The sequence below is a fragment of the Pelmatolapia mariae genome, linkage group LG10_11, assembly GCF_036321145.2.
Source record: "Pelmatolapia mariae isolate MD_Pm_ZW linkage group LG10_11, Pm_UMD_F_2, whole genome shotgun sequence".
Classification (NCBI taxonomy): domain Eukaryota; kingdom Metazoa; phylum Chordata; class Actinopteri; order Cichliformes; family Cichlidae; genus Pelmatolapia; species Pelmatolapia mariae.
The window spans coordinates 72,806,656-72,825,253 of NC_086236.1; the positions used below are offsets into that span (position 1 = coordinate 72,806,656).

Genomic DNA, 18,598 nt, shown 5'->3' on the forward strand with positions numbered 1-18,598 from the left:
AGATACGAGTGGTGAAAATGGGTTTACTCCGAAGGGTGGCTGGCCTCTCCCTGAGAGATAGGGTGAGAAGGTTTTCACCTTACAGTCTAAAGCACCTTGAGGCAACTGTTGTTGTGATTTGTTGCTATATGAATTAAATTTTATTAAAATGAAAAACCAGTCTAGTGCTCCACCAGAGATACCAGCCAAAACCTTGAGCCTATTAAATAAAATATCATGACCAACAGTATCCGAGGAAGCAGTGAGGTTTGTTCCAGCCTTTGTCAGCTCTGAAAGATAACTGCTCAAATGAAAAAAAAAAAGAAGACTGATATAGAATATAGAATCTTTTAACAACACACGATCTTCTGAGTATTCATGTCCTCAAGGCAGAGATGAAGCCATGTTTTGAGTTTGTTGACAGTAGAGTGATGAGTTTAAGGATTACAGACTGAATCATCATTATGAGATTAAACGCACAAAGAAAAACTTGACTGATGCAGAACAGGAACAAACATCTGAACTTTTTCTAGCAAAGCTGCAAAAGCAACAAGGACGTTTTACCAAGTAATTAAACTAAACGCAAATCAGCAACAGCACTTTGTATGAAGTTAAAAGGTTGGAAATGTTGCAGAAACAAATATTGATAAAATAACACAATCACAAATTGATCATGGCATTTTTTCGAGCAAACCCTAACCCTAAACTTACCAGCAGCAGTTTGTGAAGGAATCAACTTAATATTGAGCAGAATAAAGTCCAGCTCATTTTATTATTATTATTATTATTATTATTATTATTATTATATTAACACATCGGCCCACCGGGAAAATGCCAGCAATGAGGATTACCAGTACTACTCTGCGCAAATATGAAAACTACTCCAACAAGGAAGCAGAACTTAATGCCGCGCTTACCTTCAATCATTCATGTAAAATGTGAACACCTGGAATCACCGCTGATGGAAAATCATTCTTCAGTGTTTGTGAAGCAGCTTAGTGTGAGGCACTGTTCTCCTGCTGCTTTCTCTCACTTTCTCTTAACGCTGAAGCTGAAAAACTTCCGTGTTTCTGCGTCTCTCTCCTCCCAGCTGTCAGCCCGCCTTCGCTTCGCAGGGCTGCACATCAATCTGGCACCAGGCACACGATTAAAGAATTCGGAATTTATTAACAAGAAAAAGCTGCAATCCGAAGTAAGGATTACATTCACATACCAGTAGTATTTAGCTACTTATTTCTGACAGGATACTCGGGTTTCTGGCTGTAATTTACCACAGACAATATAAATCTTTAATATTGTGAGTTTCAGTTATTCACTAAACGTGTGTCAGCAGAGAGGAAGACCTGCGGTTTCCTGGAGGGCCGACAGAAGGCGGAAATACAAGCAGAAGAACAGCCAGTTTGAGGAGAGGACTTTTGAGCTCAGAAATTTAAATTTGCCGGAATTAACTTTATTCTTGTGCCGGTTTTCATCATGTTTTTGACAGAAAACCAAAGAGTTAATAGTTTCAAAGACCAAAACTAACACTGAAATTCATAAAAAGTACAACAAAACGTTTACAAACACTAAACTCTAAACTGAAATGAGAACACGCTCTCTGGAAACTAACTGAACTAAACTGAATTTAAAGAAAATGTCAAAATAAAAATAGAAAAACTGTAAAAGTCTGATAACTCTGATCACCACAAACAGCTGCTTCTTCTACACACGTGGAAGTTTCTGTTGTACTTTAATGAAACTTTAGTGTCTAATTATCATTTGAAACAGATGTTATTAAAGGAGTGATCCTGTCGTAAACGCAGCAGCAGAATGTGTTTATGGGCAAAATCAGCTCACCGTAAGAAAACCAAACAAGATTATAGAAAGGCATTTTATTTCAATTCTGAACATTATACTGTCTATAAAACTTTTAGATGGACGAATATTATGATTTTTTTATTTGAATTTGTGAGGAAGATTTGAAAATATTAAATATGCAAAAGCCAAAGTGTGAAGTGGGATGAAAGCTCAGCTGCGACTCGTCTCCCAGTCTCATCATTTCTTTCCTGTTTTCAGGATTCATGTACAGCAACCAGCACCTGTAATTATTAACAACAGAGTAAACATTCGTAGCCTGTATGATGTCACCAGGTCCAAATTATAACCAGTGTTATAAATCCGCCCACTGTCATATTTAAGCATAAAACAAAGAGTCTGATATTTCTTATGTTTATATCAGAAACACAGAGACATAATGTCAGCATTTCCCTTTTGTAAATACTTTAACTGTAGAACACAAAATGGATTTCAGCAAACGTTCTTTCAGCAGAGGTCGTTAACAAGGAGTCTCTCGTGTGTCTGAAGGATTTGGTAGAAGACATCTTTGGAGGCACTGCCAGCTTTCAGGGGACCGCTGTAGAGTTCCCTCATCTTTTCCTGAGAAGTCTGCAGAGCTCTGATTCTGTCATAACTTTCCTGCTGGATAACTTTTCCTTTCAGGAGCTCGTCCAGAATCGGCTCGATGTTGCTCACTCTCTGGATCAGCTCCACTCTGTGTTTATCCACAAAGTGGTTTTCTGAGGAAAGATTACAGAGATTCATCACATATGTTGATAATCAAAGACTAAATCCATCCATAGCTTACATCCTCTGTTACTTATTTCCAAACAGAACTTGAAGATGGACAGATTTATTAATTGGCAATTAGATTACACACACACCAGAAATGTAAGAAACTATCTCAGCAGGCTGTTTGTAAAGATGACTGGCAAACTCATAGACAGGGAGAAGTTAGAGGACAACACCACCATCATCACTCTGTTGGAGGAAATCTGCCGTGCACAGCTGTGCAGTTTGGTGCAAAGACAACAAGTCACTGCTCAGTGTCAACACATGTTTGGAGCTAATGGTCAGACAGCAGGAGAGTTTACTTCACGGGGGGAATACATTATTTACATCCATCACCATGAACAGATATTTATTTTATATCTCAATTATTTCTTCATTCACATTTTTGTTACCAGCATAAAGAGATCACAGGAACATTTGCCATCTGTGTTGCATCATCATCCTCATCATCATAATATAATACTTTGTGGGGATAGGTTAACTGAAAAATCTAAATTGCCCATATGTGTGAATGGTTATCTGTCTCTGTGTGTTGGCCCTGCGACAGACTTTTGACCTGTCCGGGGTGTACCCCGCCTCTCGCCCTATGACAGCTGGGATAGGCTCCAGTGACCCCCGCAACCGTATAAAGGATAAGCGGAAGTGGATGGATGGATGGAATAATACATTTTATTTGAGGGTGCCTTTCTAAAACCCAATTTTACCTTACAAAGAGAAAAAGACATCAAAACAAAACAGTAGGTTAAAATAGAGTCTAATAAATTAAAATACAGGAACCAGCAAAATACAACCACAAACAACAAATTAAAAACAAAATAAACAAACAAAAAAACATGATTTGACAGCAAGTAAAATGTGTATTAAAGCGAGTAAGCCAGTTTAAACAAGTAGGTTTTGAGTTGTGATTTAAATAAGGGAACCTATATTTCTTAAGGCTGAAGGAAGTGAGTTCCAGAGCCGAGGAGCAGAGCGACTGAAAGCTCTGTGCCCCATAGTTGTAAGGCGAGCAGAAGGAACAACAAGATGAGTGGCAGATGAAGATCTGAGAGAGCGGGAAACTGTGGTGATATGAAGCAGATCACAGAGATAAGGAGGGGCAAGGTTATGAATACACTTAAACATGAGAACTAAGATTTTAAAGTTTATCCTGGCTTCTATGGGCAACCAGTGAGGCTGTTGAAGAATGGGGGTGATATGGTCTCTTATGGGAGTACGAGTTATGACCTGGGCTGCAAAATTCATGAAAAAGTTGAAGTTTATGGAGGGACTTATTGGGGAGACCAAATAAGAGGGAGTTGCAATAATTGATCCGGGAAGTAATAAGACTATGGACAAGGATGGCAGCAGCGTGGGGAGTAAGGAAGAGACGAAGTCGGTTAATGTTACGTAAGTGAAAGTATGCAGACCGGGTTATGTAATTAATGTGAGACTGAAATGAGAGAGTACTGTCAAGTATGACACCCAAGCTCTTTACCTGCGGGGAAGGAAGGATGGGGGAATTTTCAATATTAATGGAGAAACTGTGAGATTTGGTTAAGGTAGAGGCCGTGCCAACAAGTAAAACTTCTGTTTTATTACTGTAAAGTTTGAGAAAATTGGAGGAGAACCAAGATCTGACCTCCATAAGACAGTTCGAGAGGGAGGTAGGTGGAAGGGATGAATTAGGTTTGGAGGAAATGTAGAGCTGGGTGTCATCAGCATAACAGTGAAAATTGATATTACACTTTTGGAATATTTGGCCAAGAGGGAGCATGTAGACAACGAATAAAAGAGGGCCTAAGACTGAACCCTGGGGCACACCAGCAGAAACAGGATAGAGACTTGAAGAGTGTGATTTAAGTTGGATAAACTGAGTGTGGTCTGAGAGATATGAGGTGAACCAGGCAAGGGGGGTGTGACTGATGCCAATGGATGCTAATCTGCTGAGGATATTATGAAAAATTGTGTCAAATGCCGCATTAAGATCCAGAAGGATGAGAATGGTTAAAGGATCAGAATCAGCTGCCATCAGAAGGTCATTAGTAATCTATAAAAGCAGTTTCTGTACCATGATTGGGGTGGAAACCAGAGTTACTTTCACTAGAACTGATTAAACCAGAATAGTTTGCAGATTTGGCTGAAGCAATGCAGTCCTTATACAACAAGATATGATCGTTATACATTTCTTTGTGTATGGTAAGTCTGGTTTTCTTGAACAGACATTCCAGTTGGCGTCCTTTAGCTTTGAGATAGCGCAAGTTAAGAGTAAACCATGGTGCTGAACAGGAAAATGAGACAGTTCAGTGTTTAAGTGGAGCAAATATGTTAAGAAGGTTGTGGAGGTTGACATTATAGTGAGAAACAAGTTAATCTGGGGATGAGGAGCTGTGGATAAATGGAAGGTCATAAATGGCAGATGAAAGATCAGCAGGGTTAATATTACTAATTTTCCTAAATGTGATGTCACGGGGAGTACAGGTTTTGGAGGCTGTTGTATTTACAGTAAAGGAAATAAAGTTATGATCAGATTGGGGAAACAAATGAGCTTCACAGTGAGTGGGGGTAACGCCAGAACAGCAGACCAAACCCAAGATGTGACCTTTAGAATGAGTAGAAAATTTTATGTATTGTAGGAGTCCAAAACTTTCCAGACAAGAAGTAAAATCTCTGGAAAGAGGGATTTTATCATTGTCCATATGGATATTGAAGTCACCAACAATTATCAAATTTGGGGAAAGTACCGAGAAATGAGTAAGAAGAGCAGCAAAGTCATTTAAAAAAATCCTTATTTGGCTTAGGTGGCAGGTACACAGTGCATATATTGGTGGGAGTAGGTCCGGGGAGCTGTATTGCGATGTATTCAAATGAGTGGAAGGGTGGGGCAGAGACAGGGAGAACTTTCCAGTGCTTGCGGTGAATTATCCCGAGTTGCAAGGCTGACAGATGTAAACAAACTCAGATGGAGTAGAGTCATTAAGTGAAACAAAATCATTGGGCTGTTGCCACGTTTCAGTCAAGCAAAGAAAATCCAACTTACAGTCCGAGAGGAGAGCCTGGACGAGATGCACCTTACCAGTAAGAGAGCGGATGTTTAATAGACCGAAGTTGGTAAATGGCCTGTATTTGTATAGCACTTTACTTAGTCCCTATGAACCCCAAAGTGCTTTACACTACATTCAGTCATTCACCGATTCACACACACATTCACACACTGGCAATGGCAAGCTACATTGTAGCCACAGCTGCCCTGGGGTGCACTGACAGAGGCGAGGCTGCCGGACACTGGTGCCACCGGGCCCTCTGACCACCACCAGTTGATGCTGGAATTACCATGTCTGACAGTAGGCTTAGCCGTCCGAGCAAGGTGGGCCAGCACATTGTGGTCAACAGCCTGGTCAGTTTTACAGGGAGAACGATGAGTTTTGGACCAGATGGACACTATTGAGTTAGTGTCATTAGTATTGAAGTTTCGTCAGAGCCAATGGTGGATGTACCTGCGGCGGGACTTGAAAGCGATGTCTGGATAGAGGTAAAGAGCCTCAGGTGCACAGACAGCCAGGCTAAAGCTGAGTCGCAGAAGTTCCGTAGCAGAGTACTGAAGTAAAGCTGTCGCCGGGTGACAAGCAATGGAAAAAACAGTCCAGGTGAGCACAGACCACACAGACACCCAGTGGATCCACATCTTGATCAGGCCCTCGTTGAATGTAGCTGGTTGGAAAGGCCCGATGAGGGTAAAAGACAGAGCAGGCAGCTAGAGTGCGAGCAATAAAAAAACGGAAATATTGGGAAAGCCAATCAAAACAGGATCACGTTTTAAATACTTGGTTCAAGTTGTCATCAATAACTTTAGAACAAATAGAAACAAAAAAAACGAGAATAAATCGGTGACCAGCGGCAGCCAGACGCGCCAGCGTTCACTCAGCCGGTGTGTTCAGGATTCCCTGCAACTTGAAATAATGATTGCTAAAATAAATCTTATAAGTGAACGTGGTACAGTGATGATACCTTTTTGTAGACTTGACGTGATTTTCTTCAAAACCTTCTTGGTCACCTCCACAGACTTTTCTGTGTAGGTCTGCAACATCAGATCCACCAGGTTACAGGTGCTGGTCTTCTCCAGTCGGCTCTCTGGGATGGGTTGGAGCTCCACCAAAACATCACGGTCTCGCAGGAACCACTTGAACTTTTCAAGCTCGTCCTTTTTCAGATCTTTCAACATTCCCAAAAGCTTCTCTCTGTCTGATTGGACTGTTAATGCCTGATGAAATTTAAAACAGACAAAGTGAATTGATTTGGAAATGATTTTATTTGTGGATAACAGATTAATACAATTTAATCAGGACTGTTTTTAATTTACTGATATTTTAAACTTACTTTCTGCATCTGTGCAGAGAGATCTTCATCCACAGAGTGTTTCTCTGAGGAAGGAAGAAAGAAATTAAAAAGAAATATTCTCACTAACGAATGTTTTTCTTTGTCACACAATAACGAAGCAAATGAATGTGTAATCGACTGCTCTGTGATCAAACAGCCAGGACATAAAGTAAGAGAAACGTTGCTGACACTCAGAAGAGGGTTTGAAGTGAAGATGTGTCAAACATGATGCGACTCAACAGATACCCAATATTAAAAGACTGAGATCAGAATCAGAAAATCTTCATAAGGACTGATCTGTGTATTTAGTTTGCTGAGTTCACAGAGAGATGAGTGGGACAGGAGGAGTCCCATCAGTGTGAACACTTCGGTGCATCATCGTCTTCAGGCTCAGATCCAAACCCCGGCTGTTTGCTGTAGATGTTTCTATAGCTCATCATAACACTGCATGTGCTTATCAAAGTACATAATATCTTGTTAGCACAAAAATCACCATTAAATCCCCTCTACTTTTCTTAACAAAAGATTAAACATAAAGAACACCAAGAAGAGAAAAGGCCAAATTTATAAAATATATTTTATTGTCCAAATACTGATCCAAAAGTTTCAAAAACATCATTTTTTGATCTTCCTTGCAACTTTAACACTTCCTAACGTTAAGCAGGTTTAATTTTTTGAGGTTAGTTCCTCGTGTGGCTTTCTGTTTGTAATTTCTTCCTTTGTTCCTGTTCACACCTGTGTTACTGTGTAGGTTTAAGTGCTGTAACTGTAAGATGATGCAGCAGTAACTGTTTAAATAAAACTCATCTACACAAAGCTTTAAACACATAACACACTGCTCCGTGATCGATTTGTCATAATCAGGAAAAATGTCCAGCTGTAAAATGTAACAGCTGTAAAAGTGACCTTTTACAAGGAGCTGCAGTCAATCTACTTGTAATCTGATTACATTTCCTGTTGAACTTGTTCACAGAATGAGATTCAGTCATTATTTGATGTCAAAAAACATTTTGTAGGATTCATTGTCATAAATTGTCTGTGAAGGTTCTCAGTCATCCAGGTCATCATAGTCAAAGGAGCTTGCAAAGAAAAGCGTCTGGACTTCTTTAAGTTGCTTGAAGATGTTTCACCTCTCATCCGAGAAGCTTCTTCAGTTCTAAGGTCAAATGGTGGGAAGTCCCAGATTTAAGTGGGAGTATCCCCCCAAAGAGGGACAAAGGACCCCCTGATGATCCTCTAATCACCTGAGCCAAGGTGTGAAAGCGGGTGTGGGTCCCAATCAGCCAGGGTTTCGGGTGAGCTCATTGTGAAACCTGGCCCCACCTTGTCATGTGATTTCCTGAGGTCAGATGGCCCAGGATGTGAGTGGGCGTTAAGGCGTCTGGGGAGGGAACTCATAGGGAACTCATCTTAAGGATAAAGGTCACTCTTTCGAGGATGCCAATGTTCACATTTTGGACAGAGAGGACAGATGGTTTGAAAGAGGAGTGAAAGAGGCCATCTATGTCCACTGTGAGCGACCATCTTTGAACAGAGGCGGTGGTTTACGACACCAACTGTCTGCCATCTATAATCCAGTTTTGAGTTCCCTCCCCAGACGCCTTAATGCCCACTCACATTCTGGGCCATCTGACCTCAGGAAATCACATGACAAGGTGGGGCCAGGTTTCACAATGAGCTCACCCGAAACCCTGGCTGATTGGGACCCACACCCATTTTCACACCTTGGCTCAGGTGATTAGAGGATCATCAGGGGGTCCTTTTGTCCCTCTTTGGGGGGATACTCCCACTTAAATCTGGGACTCCCCACCATTTGACCTTAGAACTGAAGAAGCTTCTCGGATGAGAGGTGAAATGTCTTCAAGCAACTTAAAGAAGTCCAGACGCTTTTCTTTGCAAAATTGTCATAAATTCAGAGTTTCACTGAAAATCGCCTAAATCAGTCTCAGCAGGTTGACTCAGAACTCACAGACTCTATAAAGATACTTTGTCTCTGCACAAACTACAGAGGTTTAAATCAAATTACCCATCAAGACCTGACAATCCTCCAAGCTCTGTTTAATCCAGGACTACCTTAAGCACTTCATCTTAATGTATGTGGATGACATGCTGTCTAAACTCGAGCCAACCACACACATCATATCCATCAGGTATTACAAAGACTCTTAGAAAACTGTTTGTTAGCCAAGAGGGAGAAATGTGAATTTCACATTTATTCTGGTTCATTTGTCGGGTTCCTTTTGGTCACATAATAGTTGATCCAGCCAAGATAATGATTCATGCGATGGTGAACTTGCCAGTTCTCACCACCAGGAAAATACTCCAGAATTTTCTGGGCATTTCACTGATTTCATCAGGGACTATTGCAAAGCTCTTTCCCTGCTAACCTGCTGAACTTCTCCTAAGAAACTTTTACAGTGGAGCACCTCTGCACAGCATGCTTCTGACCATCTAAACATTGTTTGCTTTGGCTCCCATTCTGGCACAATCTAGTTTGACCCTTCGCGTCAGTTCATAATTGAAGTGGATGCCTCCAGCAGGTAATGCATGGTACATTTTTACGTGTAATTTTTTACCTTTGACATAACCAGACTCTGGATGGTCATCTTCTGTTAAAGGAAAATCAAAAAATGGATATTAAAGTTTAATTAGAAGGTAAGCACATAAACTGTTACAGGCACTTTTCAATTTGGTGTCATAAAATGGAATATAACTCATTTTCCTTTGTTTCATTTCACATCTTACTTCCATAGTTAATATTGCTTAATATCCACCGACCTTTTCGAATTTCACAGATCCACAGTGGGTCATCAGGTTCACCAACAAGTGGTTCAGTGTGCAGGAGTGCAAGTACGAGTTCACTGCCTGGATTCTTAATGTACACCTCATAGAGGTTTTGGTTATTGTATCTGAGGGTTAACGCCTGTAAAAGAAAAAAAAATTAGACAGTTAGTATAATTAGGGGGCGTTGATTCATTTAAACTACCATAAAAGAGATTTCCACTGTTCCTTGTTCAGGCTACATGACAGTGTCAGACCTTTATGCACTAACTGTGGTTCTGCTCTCTCCGGTCCAGGATACTGTCCATCTGTGCAGCTGACCCCATGCAGCATGTAGGCTTCAGTATTCACACTCAGGCAGAGGAAATCCTCTGTGCCAGAGCTCCTCATGGTGTCAAAGACACGTGTGCCAATTATTTGCATGTTGTGTGGCCAAATGTTTGTCGTGTTAGAGGTATTTAGCCTCTTTGTTGTGATCGTTGGGTCATTACTCAAAAAAATCAATTATTACACATATTATGCAGAACTTAATTCCTAAAACTAATTCAGCATGTTACTTAATTTTCCTGGGAGTAATTAAGTAACATGCTGAATTCATTATTGTACTCTAATATTTTTTTATCACTCTGTAAAATAGCCTGAAGTGCACTGTCACACAATAACCAGCTAATAGTATAAACCTTAGTCTACAGTCCTGGTTTTGTCTCTATGTTTAGTTATATTTCTGTTTTCTTGTTTCCATAATGATGTGTCTCGTCTCCCTTTTCTGCTTACAGCCCATGTCTCCTCTGTCTCCTCTGTTTGTTGTCTCTCTCTCCCTTCGTCCCTCGCTCCCCCTCTTCCCTCCGTGTCTCGTCTTCTTTAACTGTTTCCCTCTTTGTCTCCCCAGTCTGTCTCGTTCCACTGTGCGTTCCTTCCTCTCTGCCTGGGTCTTGCTGTGTATTTTTAGTCTGCGGTTTGTTTCCTGTTTTACTTTGACAGTGTTGTGTCCTGTGATCAGTTTTACATCCTCCTGTCTTGTCATCACATTTTCCTTGTGTTTTCTTTTTCCCTCTGCACTTTCTTGTGTATTTATTGTGTAACTTGTCATTGATTCTGTCAGGTCGTCTGTTTTCCATGTCTCATGGTCCTCGTGTCCAGGTTTTCAACATGTTTTAGTTTTCCCAGTTTAGGTTATTGTTTAGTGTCGTCTTGGTTTGTCCTTTGTTTTTGTATATTTGCCATCAGCCATATTAAACAGCTTGCTTTTTGTTAAGCTCACTCGTGTCTCCAGCACCTACTTTGGGGCCCTGACATTATCATGCGCAGGTGTGTACTGTCAATACTATCTTCAGATGACAATTCAAATTATTGTGATTAAAGATATTTAAAGGTTAAAATTAAAATGTTTATCTGCATACATTGTGTTCACTCTGACATCTATTTAACACCTGTGACTGGTTTAGAAAACATGCCCACATTAACTGGTGATAGCTGCAGTTGACGGGTCAATATAACCAAACATCATCACAAACTCAGCGGAAAAAAATAATTAATGTTCTCTCTCTCTCTGCAGCTCCATTTAAACATACTGATCAGCTCCAAGTGCTCAAAACGTACTCATGCTGTTCAGCGTTATTTGTTCCATGCTCTTTAAAGCAGCAACCCAACTCAGTCTTTACAGATTGTACTGTGGTGGCGGGGTGTGGTTTGTGGCTGCTGGGTGTGGTTTGTGGTTGCTGGGGTGGTGCAGTGGGTTCAGGGGCAGTGCCAGGGGAGGCTGGCTGGCACAGCTGTCAGTTATTGGCTTGTCATGCTTCTCCTATTCCTACACAGCAGCACGCTGGGACCAGAGTGTGGGGAGAAGGGACTGATCTGGCTAAAGGAGCAAAGACAGCACAGACAGAGCTGGGCAGTGCTACAAAGTAACTGAGTGCAGAAACTGTTTGGAATTAAAAATTACACCATGAACAAGAAACACTGTGTGCAAGGTGGGCGTGTGGGGGGTTACATAGTGGCTGAAGTGCTACATGTAGGCCCACCTGCGGTTGGATCTTTGTACTTGCGTTGTCGGCTCTGAGACTGAACAGACGCTCAGTTTGCAGGTACTTGTCTGGATGATGCTTTCTGATTCTTTTAAATCCCTCACAGGATTCTCTGTCGTCAAATCTCTGTTTAAGAAATACAGAAAAGAATAAAGCAAAAACAGCAATATTCTCGTCTCTGATTTAAACCAATTTAAGCAATAAGATTTTTGTGAGAGAGGGTCTAGTGAAATAATAAACCAGAGGAAAAAGTCACATTAACAAGAATAAAGCCTGAGATTAGAGAGTAAAGATGCAATAACACAAGAAAGAGTGTGTAAAACAAATTAACTGATAGAAGCTAGATTATGGGAGAAGACAGGGAGAGTAGCCACCATGTGAAAATGATAAATATTTTGCACCTTCATGGGTGCTTTGTGAACTCTCAGATTAATAACAAGTGTCTAATTTTTACTTATCAGAGTTTTGTTATATGAAGTCTGTTTGATGTAATATTACAAACTCTGGGTCCAAATAATCTCCAGATTACAGTGAAGACATTTATCGACTAAATTATTCCCACAAGTGCTGCTGTTGGTGATTTTCATCATACTCGTGGGCCACTTTAAAAGAAAAACCATGATTACAAAATATTCTGGGCTTTCTCTGTCTTCTGTACAAATGCTTTTGTTATGTAAACTTTTACATTTAGCGAGGCGATGTGCTCTGTTTCAATGGATTCAGAGACGCCCCCCACTGTTACACAATGGTACAGAGAAACATTCAAGTTGTCGTTGGCCCAGAGGTTTGAGTTTATTATATTATTTATCATTTTAGTCTTTGGTTTCTTTGCCTGTGTTCTGTCTTATGGTTTACGTCTCGGTTCCCTCTGTTGCAGTGCCTGCGGGTGTGAGTCTGTGTCTGTAAGTTGAGTCTGTGTTATGTTTCCTGTTTTACTTTGAAAGTCTGTGTCTTATGTTAATGTATCTGGTTTTGCTTCCCCTGTTTTGCCCCAGCTGTGTTTCCCTCCTGTTACTCATTCCCTGATTGCTCCCTCTGTGTATATAAGCCTTGTGTTTTCATCTGTCCGTGTCGTGATCTACCTTCATTTATGCTGTGTGTTCTGTCTGTCTGCATAAGTTTATTTGCAAGTTTGTTACCCTTTGAGTTCAGCATTAAAGCTATTTTGAGTTCACGTTTTGCCAACGAGTGTCTGCACTTTGGGTCCACCATTCCTGCCTGCACACAGCCCTCACATGACAATTCTACCAGTAGACACATTTTCCCATTGGGTTCAACGTATTAAAAAAAACAACCAAAGACTTCTTTCAGTGTCTCTTTTGTCTTTTGTCAGTCGGTCCTAACGTTTGGAATCTTGTCCTGTTTCACATTTACATCATTAAGATGTTCAGTTACCTGTTCCAGAGCAGGATCCTGTCGTATCAGGTAGACGTGGAGTTTGAGGAAAGATGTGTTGAGTTTATAGTACATCAACATGTAACAGCTGATTTTTGGAGGAAATATGAAACGTATCAGAGCCCCTATTATCGAGAAATTTGGTTCAGTTAACTTGACATGTGTTGGTGTGACCTCAGACACTTTTTCCACAACATCTCCACAGTCATCTATGTGAACGACTGCAAACATGTCCAATATGTCAGGGACGTCATCTGCAGGAGAACACAACAACACAAACATGGTGAGAAGAACAGTTTATAACAGTTTGTGCGCTCACTGTCAGAAATGTCAAACATCTGAAATTCTTCCTTCATGTCCTCTTACCGATGCAGATCCAGTGTGGCAGGTGAACTTCATTTAACTTCCCAGCAGTGACTGTGACGTCCATCAGAGGACCTGCAGGCATGTATTGTCTGCTCTCCATCCTCTCCATGTGTCCCTCCCAAGATCTAAACTGGTACTGAAAGCTGGTCTTTCCCTTACAGACCCAGCGCAAGCCCGAGACTCTGCATTCAAAGTGTCCTGCTGCAGACTGAAGGCTGAAACAGGAATTAAATACACACTCATGAAGGAACAACAGAGTGAATGGAAACACAGAGAGTAGTCGTGTGAATTGGATGCAAAATGAAGAATTTCCTCTGGGAATAAATCCAAAGCTGAACTGTTTCCTGTAGTTCCAGTTTGCTGTGCTGCAGCATTCAGGAAGTTGATTTACCTGTAAGTTGGAGCCTCGTCTGCATCTGTACTGTTCACCTCAGGTTCAAGTTTAGTCCAATCACTGGAGTCCTGCTGCAGAGGACTGTCACTTTAGTCAATAAGTACACATGTTGATTTTTGTAATCTCACAGAAAGAAACAAACAGAAAGAAACTTTAGGAATAAATGGATGAATGGAAGGGATTACCGTCATGCTCTGACAACCTTCAAGCTCTGAACTTCTTTCAGTTTTTCGTCCTTGTTGAGACACAAAGAATTCAAATGAATGATGTTATGCTGACATATAAAATCATCCTCTAACTGTCCACATGTTTGCTGTTTGATCACTTTATGCTGTGCAGTGCTGCTTCAACATCAGAACAACATGTTCAGCAGGACGTGCAGCTGAGTGACGTCTAAGATGATCAAAAGTTGATGAATTCAAATATTCTCACCAGTGATGTCAGAACAAGACAGAGAGAGAGAGAAAGGTTGGATTCAGTTCTGATGATTTATGCAAAGTTATTTTTGTACGTCTGTTGTGTTTCCTGTTTATTTTGATGTTTGTTGATCAAAAGTTATTTAAACAAGTTTATTGTAAATTATGAAAATCTATTTATTAAACTTTGTTTGGTCTCACCTGAGCTGCTCTCTGACAGCTTCAGCATCAGATCAGGTCTCTTCATGTCTGTTAAAACCTCCATGGTCACTTCCACAGACTGATGACCAAGTTCATCCACCATCAGATCCACAAGCTCTTCTGTTCTGTTTGTATTCATCTGTATTTGTGGCAGGCCCATCTTAAAGCAGGTGAACGGCAGCAACTGCTTGAATTTCTTTAGATCCTTTTGACTGAATTCATTCAGTGTTTCCAAGAGAATCTGTCTAACAGCTTCCAGAGCTCCTATCTGAAAAATCGCAGAAATGCATTAAGTTACTGTATAAAATCTCTGTTGGATGATTTAAAAATTTCTTTTTATTTAATTTCCTCAATGTAACTGTAGTAGAAATATCAAATATTAATAAAAAGATATCTTCATTAATATTTATGTTTTAGAACGATCACTGAAGAGAGCTGGCGGTTTTGATATTTAAATTTGTGTATTTATGAACTGCAAAACTTTAGTTTCATGAAAAAAAACTAGATGTCCTGTTTTCTAGAATTAAAGTCTTTGTGAAGTTTTGTGAAAGCTGAGTTAAAGTCACACTCACTCTCTTCAACAGTGCAGCTCCATGTTCATCCACAGAGTGTTTCTCTGAGGAGGAAAGACATTTACAATCAACTCTGAGGATTCAAACATCATCACACATCCAAGTAGAATCAGCCTTCAGACGACACAGATGATTTAAAAGAGAAAACCATGTGAAACTAAATAAAATGAGATAAGAACCCTACAAAGAAACCCTCCATCCATTCGCTTCCGCTTATCCTTTTCAGGGTCGCGGGAGGCGCTGCAGCCCATCTCAACTGTCTTAGGGAGAGTGGCAGGGTACACCCTGGACAGGTCGCCAGTCTGTCGCAGGGCAAACACATAGACAGAGACAACCACTCACTCCTGCATTCACACCTACGGGCAATTTAGTGTTTTCAATTAACCTAACCCCACTAACTGCACATCTCTGGACTGTGAGAGGAAGCTGAAGTACCCGGAGAGAACCCACGCAAACACAGGAAGAACATGCAAACTCTACACAGAAAGACCCCGGCCTGATGGTGGAACTGAACTCAGGACCTGCTTGCTGTGAGTCAACAGTGCTAACCACCGAGCTGCCCCCGTGCTCTTTGTTATATATAAACCATCGATCCATTCCATCCAGATTAAACTAACTGGGGGGTCCCAGCTGTGATAATGAGAGAGAGGGTCCACCTGTCCACCTCAGGTTTTAAAAACACAGACAACCTTTCACAGCCACATTTAATTTAGAACCAGCAATAAAGCCAGCAAGCATGTGTTTGGACTGGAAACCAGAGCACTCTGAGGAAAAGCATGCAGGCACAGGGAGAACATGCAAACTCCACACAGAAAGGTTCCAGCCAACCAGGAGGCTCAAACACACAACCTTCATGCTGTGAGGAGACAGTGCTAACCACTGCACCACCATGACACCACCAACACAAAAACCTGTTGATGACACAGAGTTTACACTCATGCATGTTGGTCTTACCTCTGGATGCTGAGCTGCTCTCTGATAACTTCTGCACCAGATCAGTTCTGTTCATCAACATGAAAACTTCTCTTGTCACCTCCACAGACTGCTGACCAAGTTCATCCATCATCAGATTCACTATAACTGCTCTGGTTGATGATCCACTCAACCTCCATAAGATATCAGACAGATTCCTCCAAGGAATAATCATCTGTAAGAGCCTCTTAAATTTCTTCAGCTCCTCATGACTCGAATCATTCAAATTTTCTAAAAGCAGATGTCTGACAGCTGCTGTTGTTGCCACCTGGAACAATAAACACAATAAACATTTTTAGTGATCCACTTATCCAAATAGGAACTGCTCTATTGATCACAGTATGTTTATCAAAAAATGTGAAGAAACTAAAAAACTGTGATCATAGTTTATGGTTTTGAATAGTTTTTATTTACAGGCTGCAGTTCTTCTCTCATATTGTGCAGATAAAAACTGAAATATATCTATTAAGAATATTTCCATTACAATCGTACAGGACCGACTCCACCCAGTATGTTAAGAACAGATGGGAGAAAGAAGCAGATATTACACTTACGTATGAGGACTGGTTGAATATTTGTAAAATAAACATAACTACCTCTAGCTCCCCTCTTTGGAGGGAATTTTCCTGGAAGAACAGTATGAGATTTTTCATTACACCTAAGTATAAATCACTTCAGAATGGCAAACCTGAATCCGGTAACTGCTGGAGGCAATGTGGTAAGACTATGGCTGACCACTACCATATATTCTGGGATTGCCCAGCTATTAAATCTTACTGGGCTGAAATACTAATGAGGATTAAAACAGTAATGGGTTTTGAGATTGAGTTGTGCTTTACTACAATATATTTGGGAAATGTACCAGTTGAGATGAATACGAAAGACAAATACCTTTTTAAAATATTCCTGGCAGCAAGTAAAAAAGCAATAACTAGAAGATGGCTGGACAAGGACCCACCAACGGTTGGAGAGTGGTCAGCCGTAGTAAAAGACATTTGTGAAATGGAAAAGATGACCTTTTCTCTAAGACTCTGTAAAGACAAATTTCAAAGATACTGGTCAAAATGGTTTTCGAGTATGCAAAAGGGTTGTAAATAATGTAGGGAAATGATCTTATTCATTCCCTTCCCATTCTGTTTTCATTTAACCTGATTTTCCGGTGCTTGACTGGTCTTAATACCTTATGATGCTAAATGGACACTTGTATAGATATGCACAAAAATATGTCAAAGGGTATACGTGCGTGAGTATGCATGCATGCACAGGTAGACATGTATTATGTATGTATATATAGATGTGTATGTAGACACTTGAAGGTGTGTGCGAGTATGGACATAGACGTAGGTATGGGGGTGTATACAAACAAGCAAGATGCACGGTGTGTCTCCAAGCAGAAAAACTACTTTTTAGTAACTTCCCATAGCCCTGGGTGAACCCCTCAGCTCCATTGATTTTTTTTTTTTTTTAATTTATTTTACTTTTTTATATCATTATTATTGGTATTATTTCTACTTCTACTTATTTTGTTTAGCTTTTTCCTTTGTCGTGTCTGTGTAAATGTTAATGTTCCTGTTCCTAAAAATAAATAAAAATAAAGTTAAAAAAAAAGAATATTTCCATTGTATCACATTATCTTTCATTCTTTATTAATATTTGTAAGTAGAATAAAGTTTCATCTTTAAAGTGTTTGATGTTTTCAGATTTCTGTGTCCTGTTGAAGAGTCAGGACAAATGTACATGCTGACATTTCCTCAGCTCATCCTCAGTGGTAAAGACATCCTGACATTAGTGTTGGAGAAAATTACTGCTGAAGAAGTCAAACTGAATGAAGCTTCAGTTTGTCACAAACATCCAGCAGAAATCATGAGAAAAATGACTCAACATGAGAACTGATGATACTTTAGTACTCTGACTTTCAGCCTGCTGTCTTGTACTGAATCAGAGAGATGTGACATGACTCACTTTGTGGATCAGTGCAGAGCGTCGTTCATCCACAGAGTGTTTCTCTGAGGAGAAAAGTGCTCAAAGTCACTCATGACAAACACATTTAACAACTAACTGACAATTATTCAGGAAATATGACTTTGGAAAAATGGACAATATGCAGAATTACACTGAAACCTCCTCAGCAATAATAAACAGTATGAAGGAGTCATTTTTACTCCTCCTCACAAAGTATTTTGATTTAATATGGTCTCATTTTTATGTATTTATTTATATTTTCTTCCAGAACAGTCATAAAAAGCTAAAGATGTGTTTTCTTTGTGTTTATTACAAATAATATTATTTATAAAGTCAAAGTTTCTGAGACATGTCATGAAATCAGTTTTATGACTTTAATGAGTTTTGATTTTGTTGTCTTACTTCGAGGCAGTGAGCTGCAGTCTGACAGCCTCTGAGCCAGATCAGTCCTCTCCATCTTCTTTAAGACCTCCATGGTCGTCTCCACTGACTGTTGGCCGAAAGCCTGCACCATCAGAAACACTGTGTCCTGCAGGTCTGTCCTCATGTACCACATCCATGAGAAGGTCATGCCAC

At 40.3% G+C, this 18,598-nt stretch overlaps 1 protein-coding gene across 1 annotated transcript; it reads right to left on the bottom strand.

Moving 5' to 3' along the window:
* Window positions 1–1,897: 1,897 nt before the first annotated feature.
* Window positions 1,898–18,569, bottom strand: LOC134635571 (NACHT, LRR and PYD domains-containing protein 1a allele 5-like). Its single transcript, XM_063484943.2, has 15 exons — window positions 18,425–18,569; window positions 18,023–18,066; window positions 15,281–15,390; window positions 15,089–15,161; window positions 14,517–14,784; window positions 14,085–14,134; window positions 13,897–13,967; window positions 13,506–13,720; window positions 13,140–13,393; window positions 11,742–11,870; window positions 9,718–9,862; window positions 9,516–9,548; window positions 6,940–6,983; window positions 6,571–6,823; window positions 1,898–2,534 (listed from the first exon to the last, which is right to left on the bottom strand). The coding sequence occupies exons 1-15, from the start codon at window positions 18,567–18,569 to the stop codon at window positions 2,281–2,283; spliced, it is 2,088 nt and encodes a 695-aa protein (XP_063341013.2). The 3' UTR covers window positions 1,898–2,280.
* Between the last annotated feature and the right edge of the window lie 29 nt (window positions 18,570–18,598).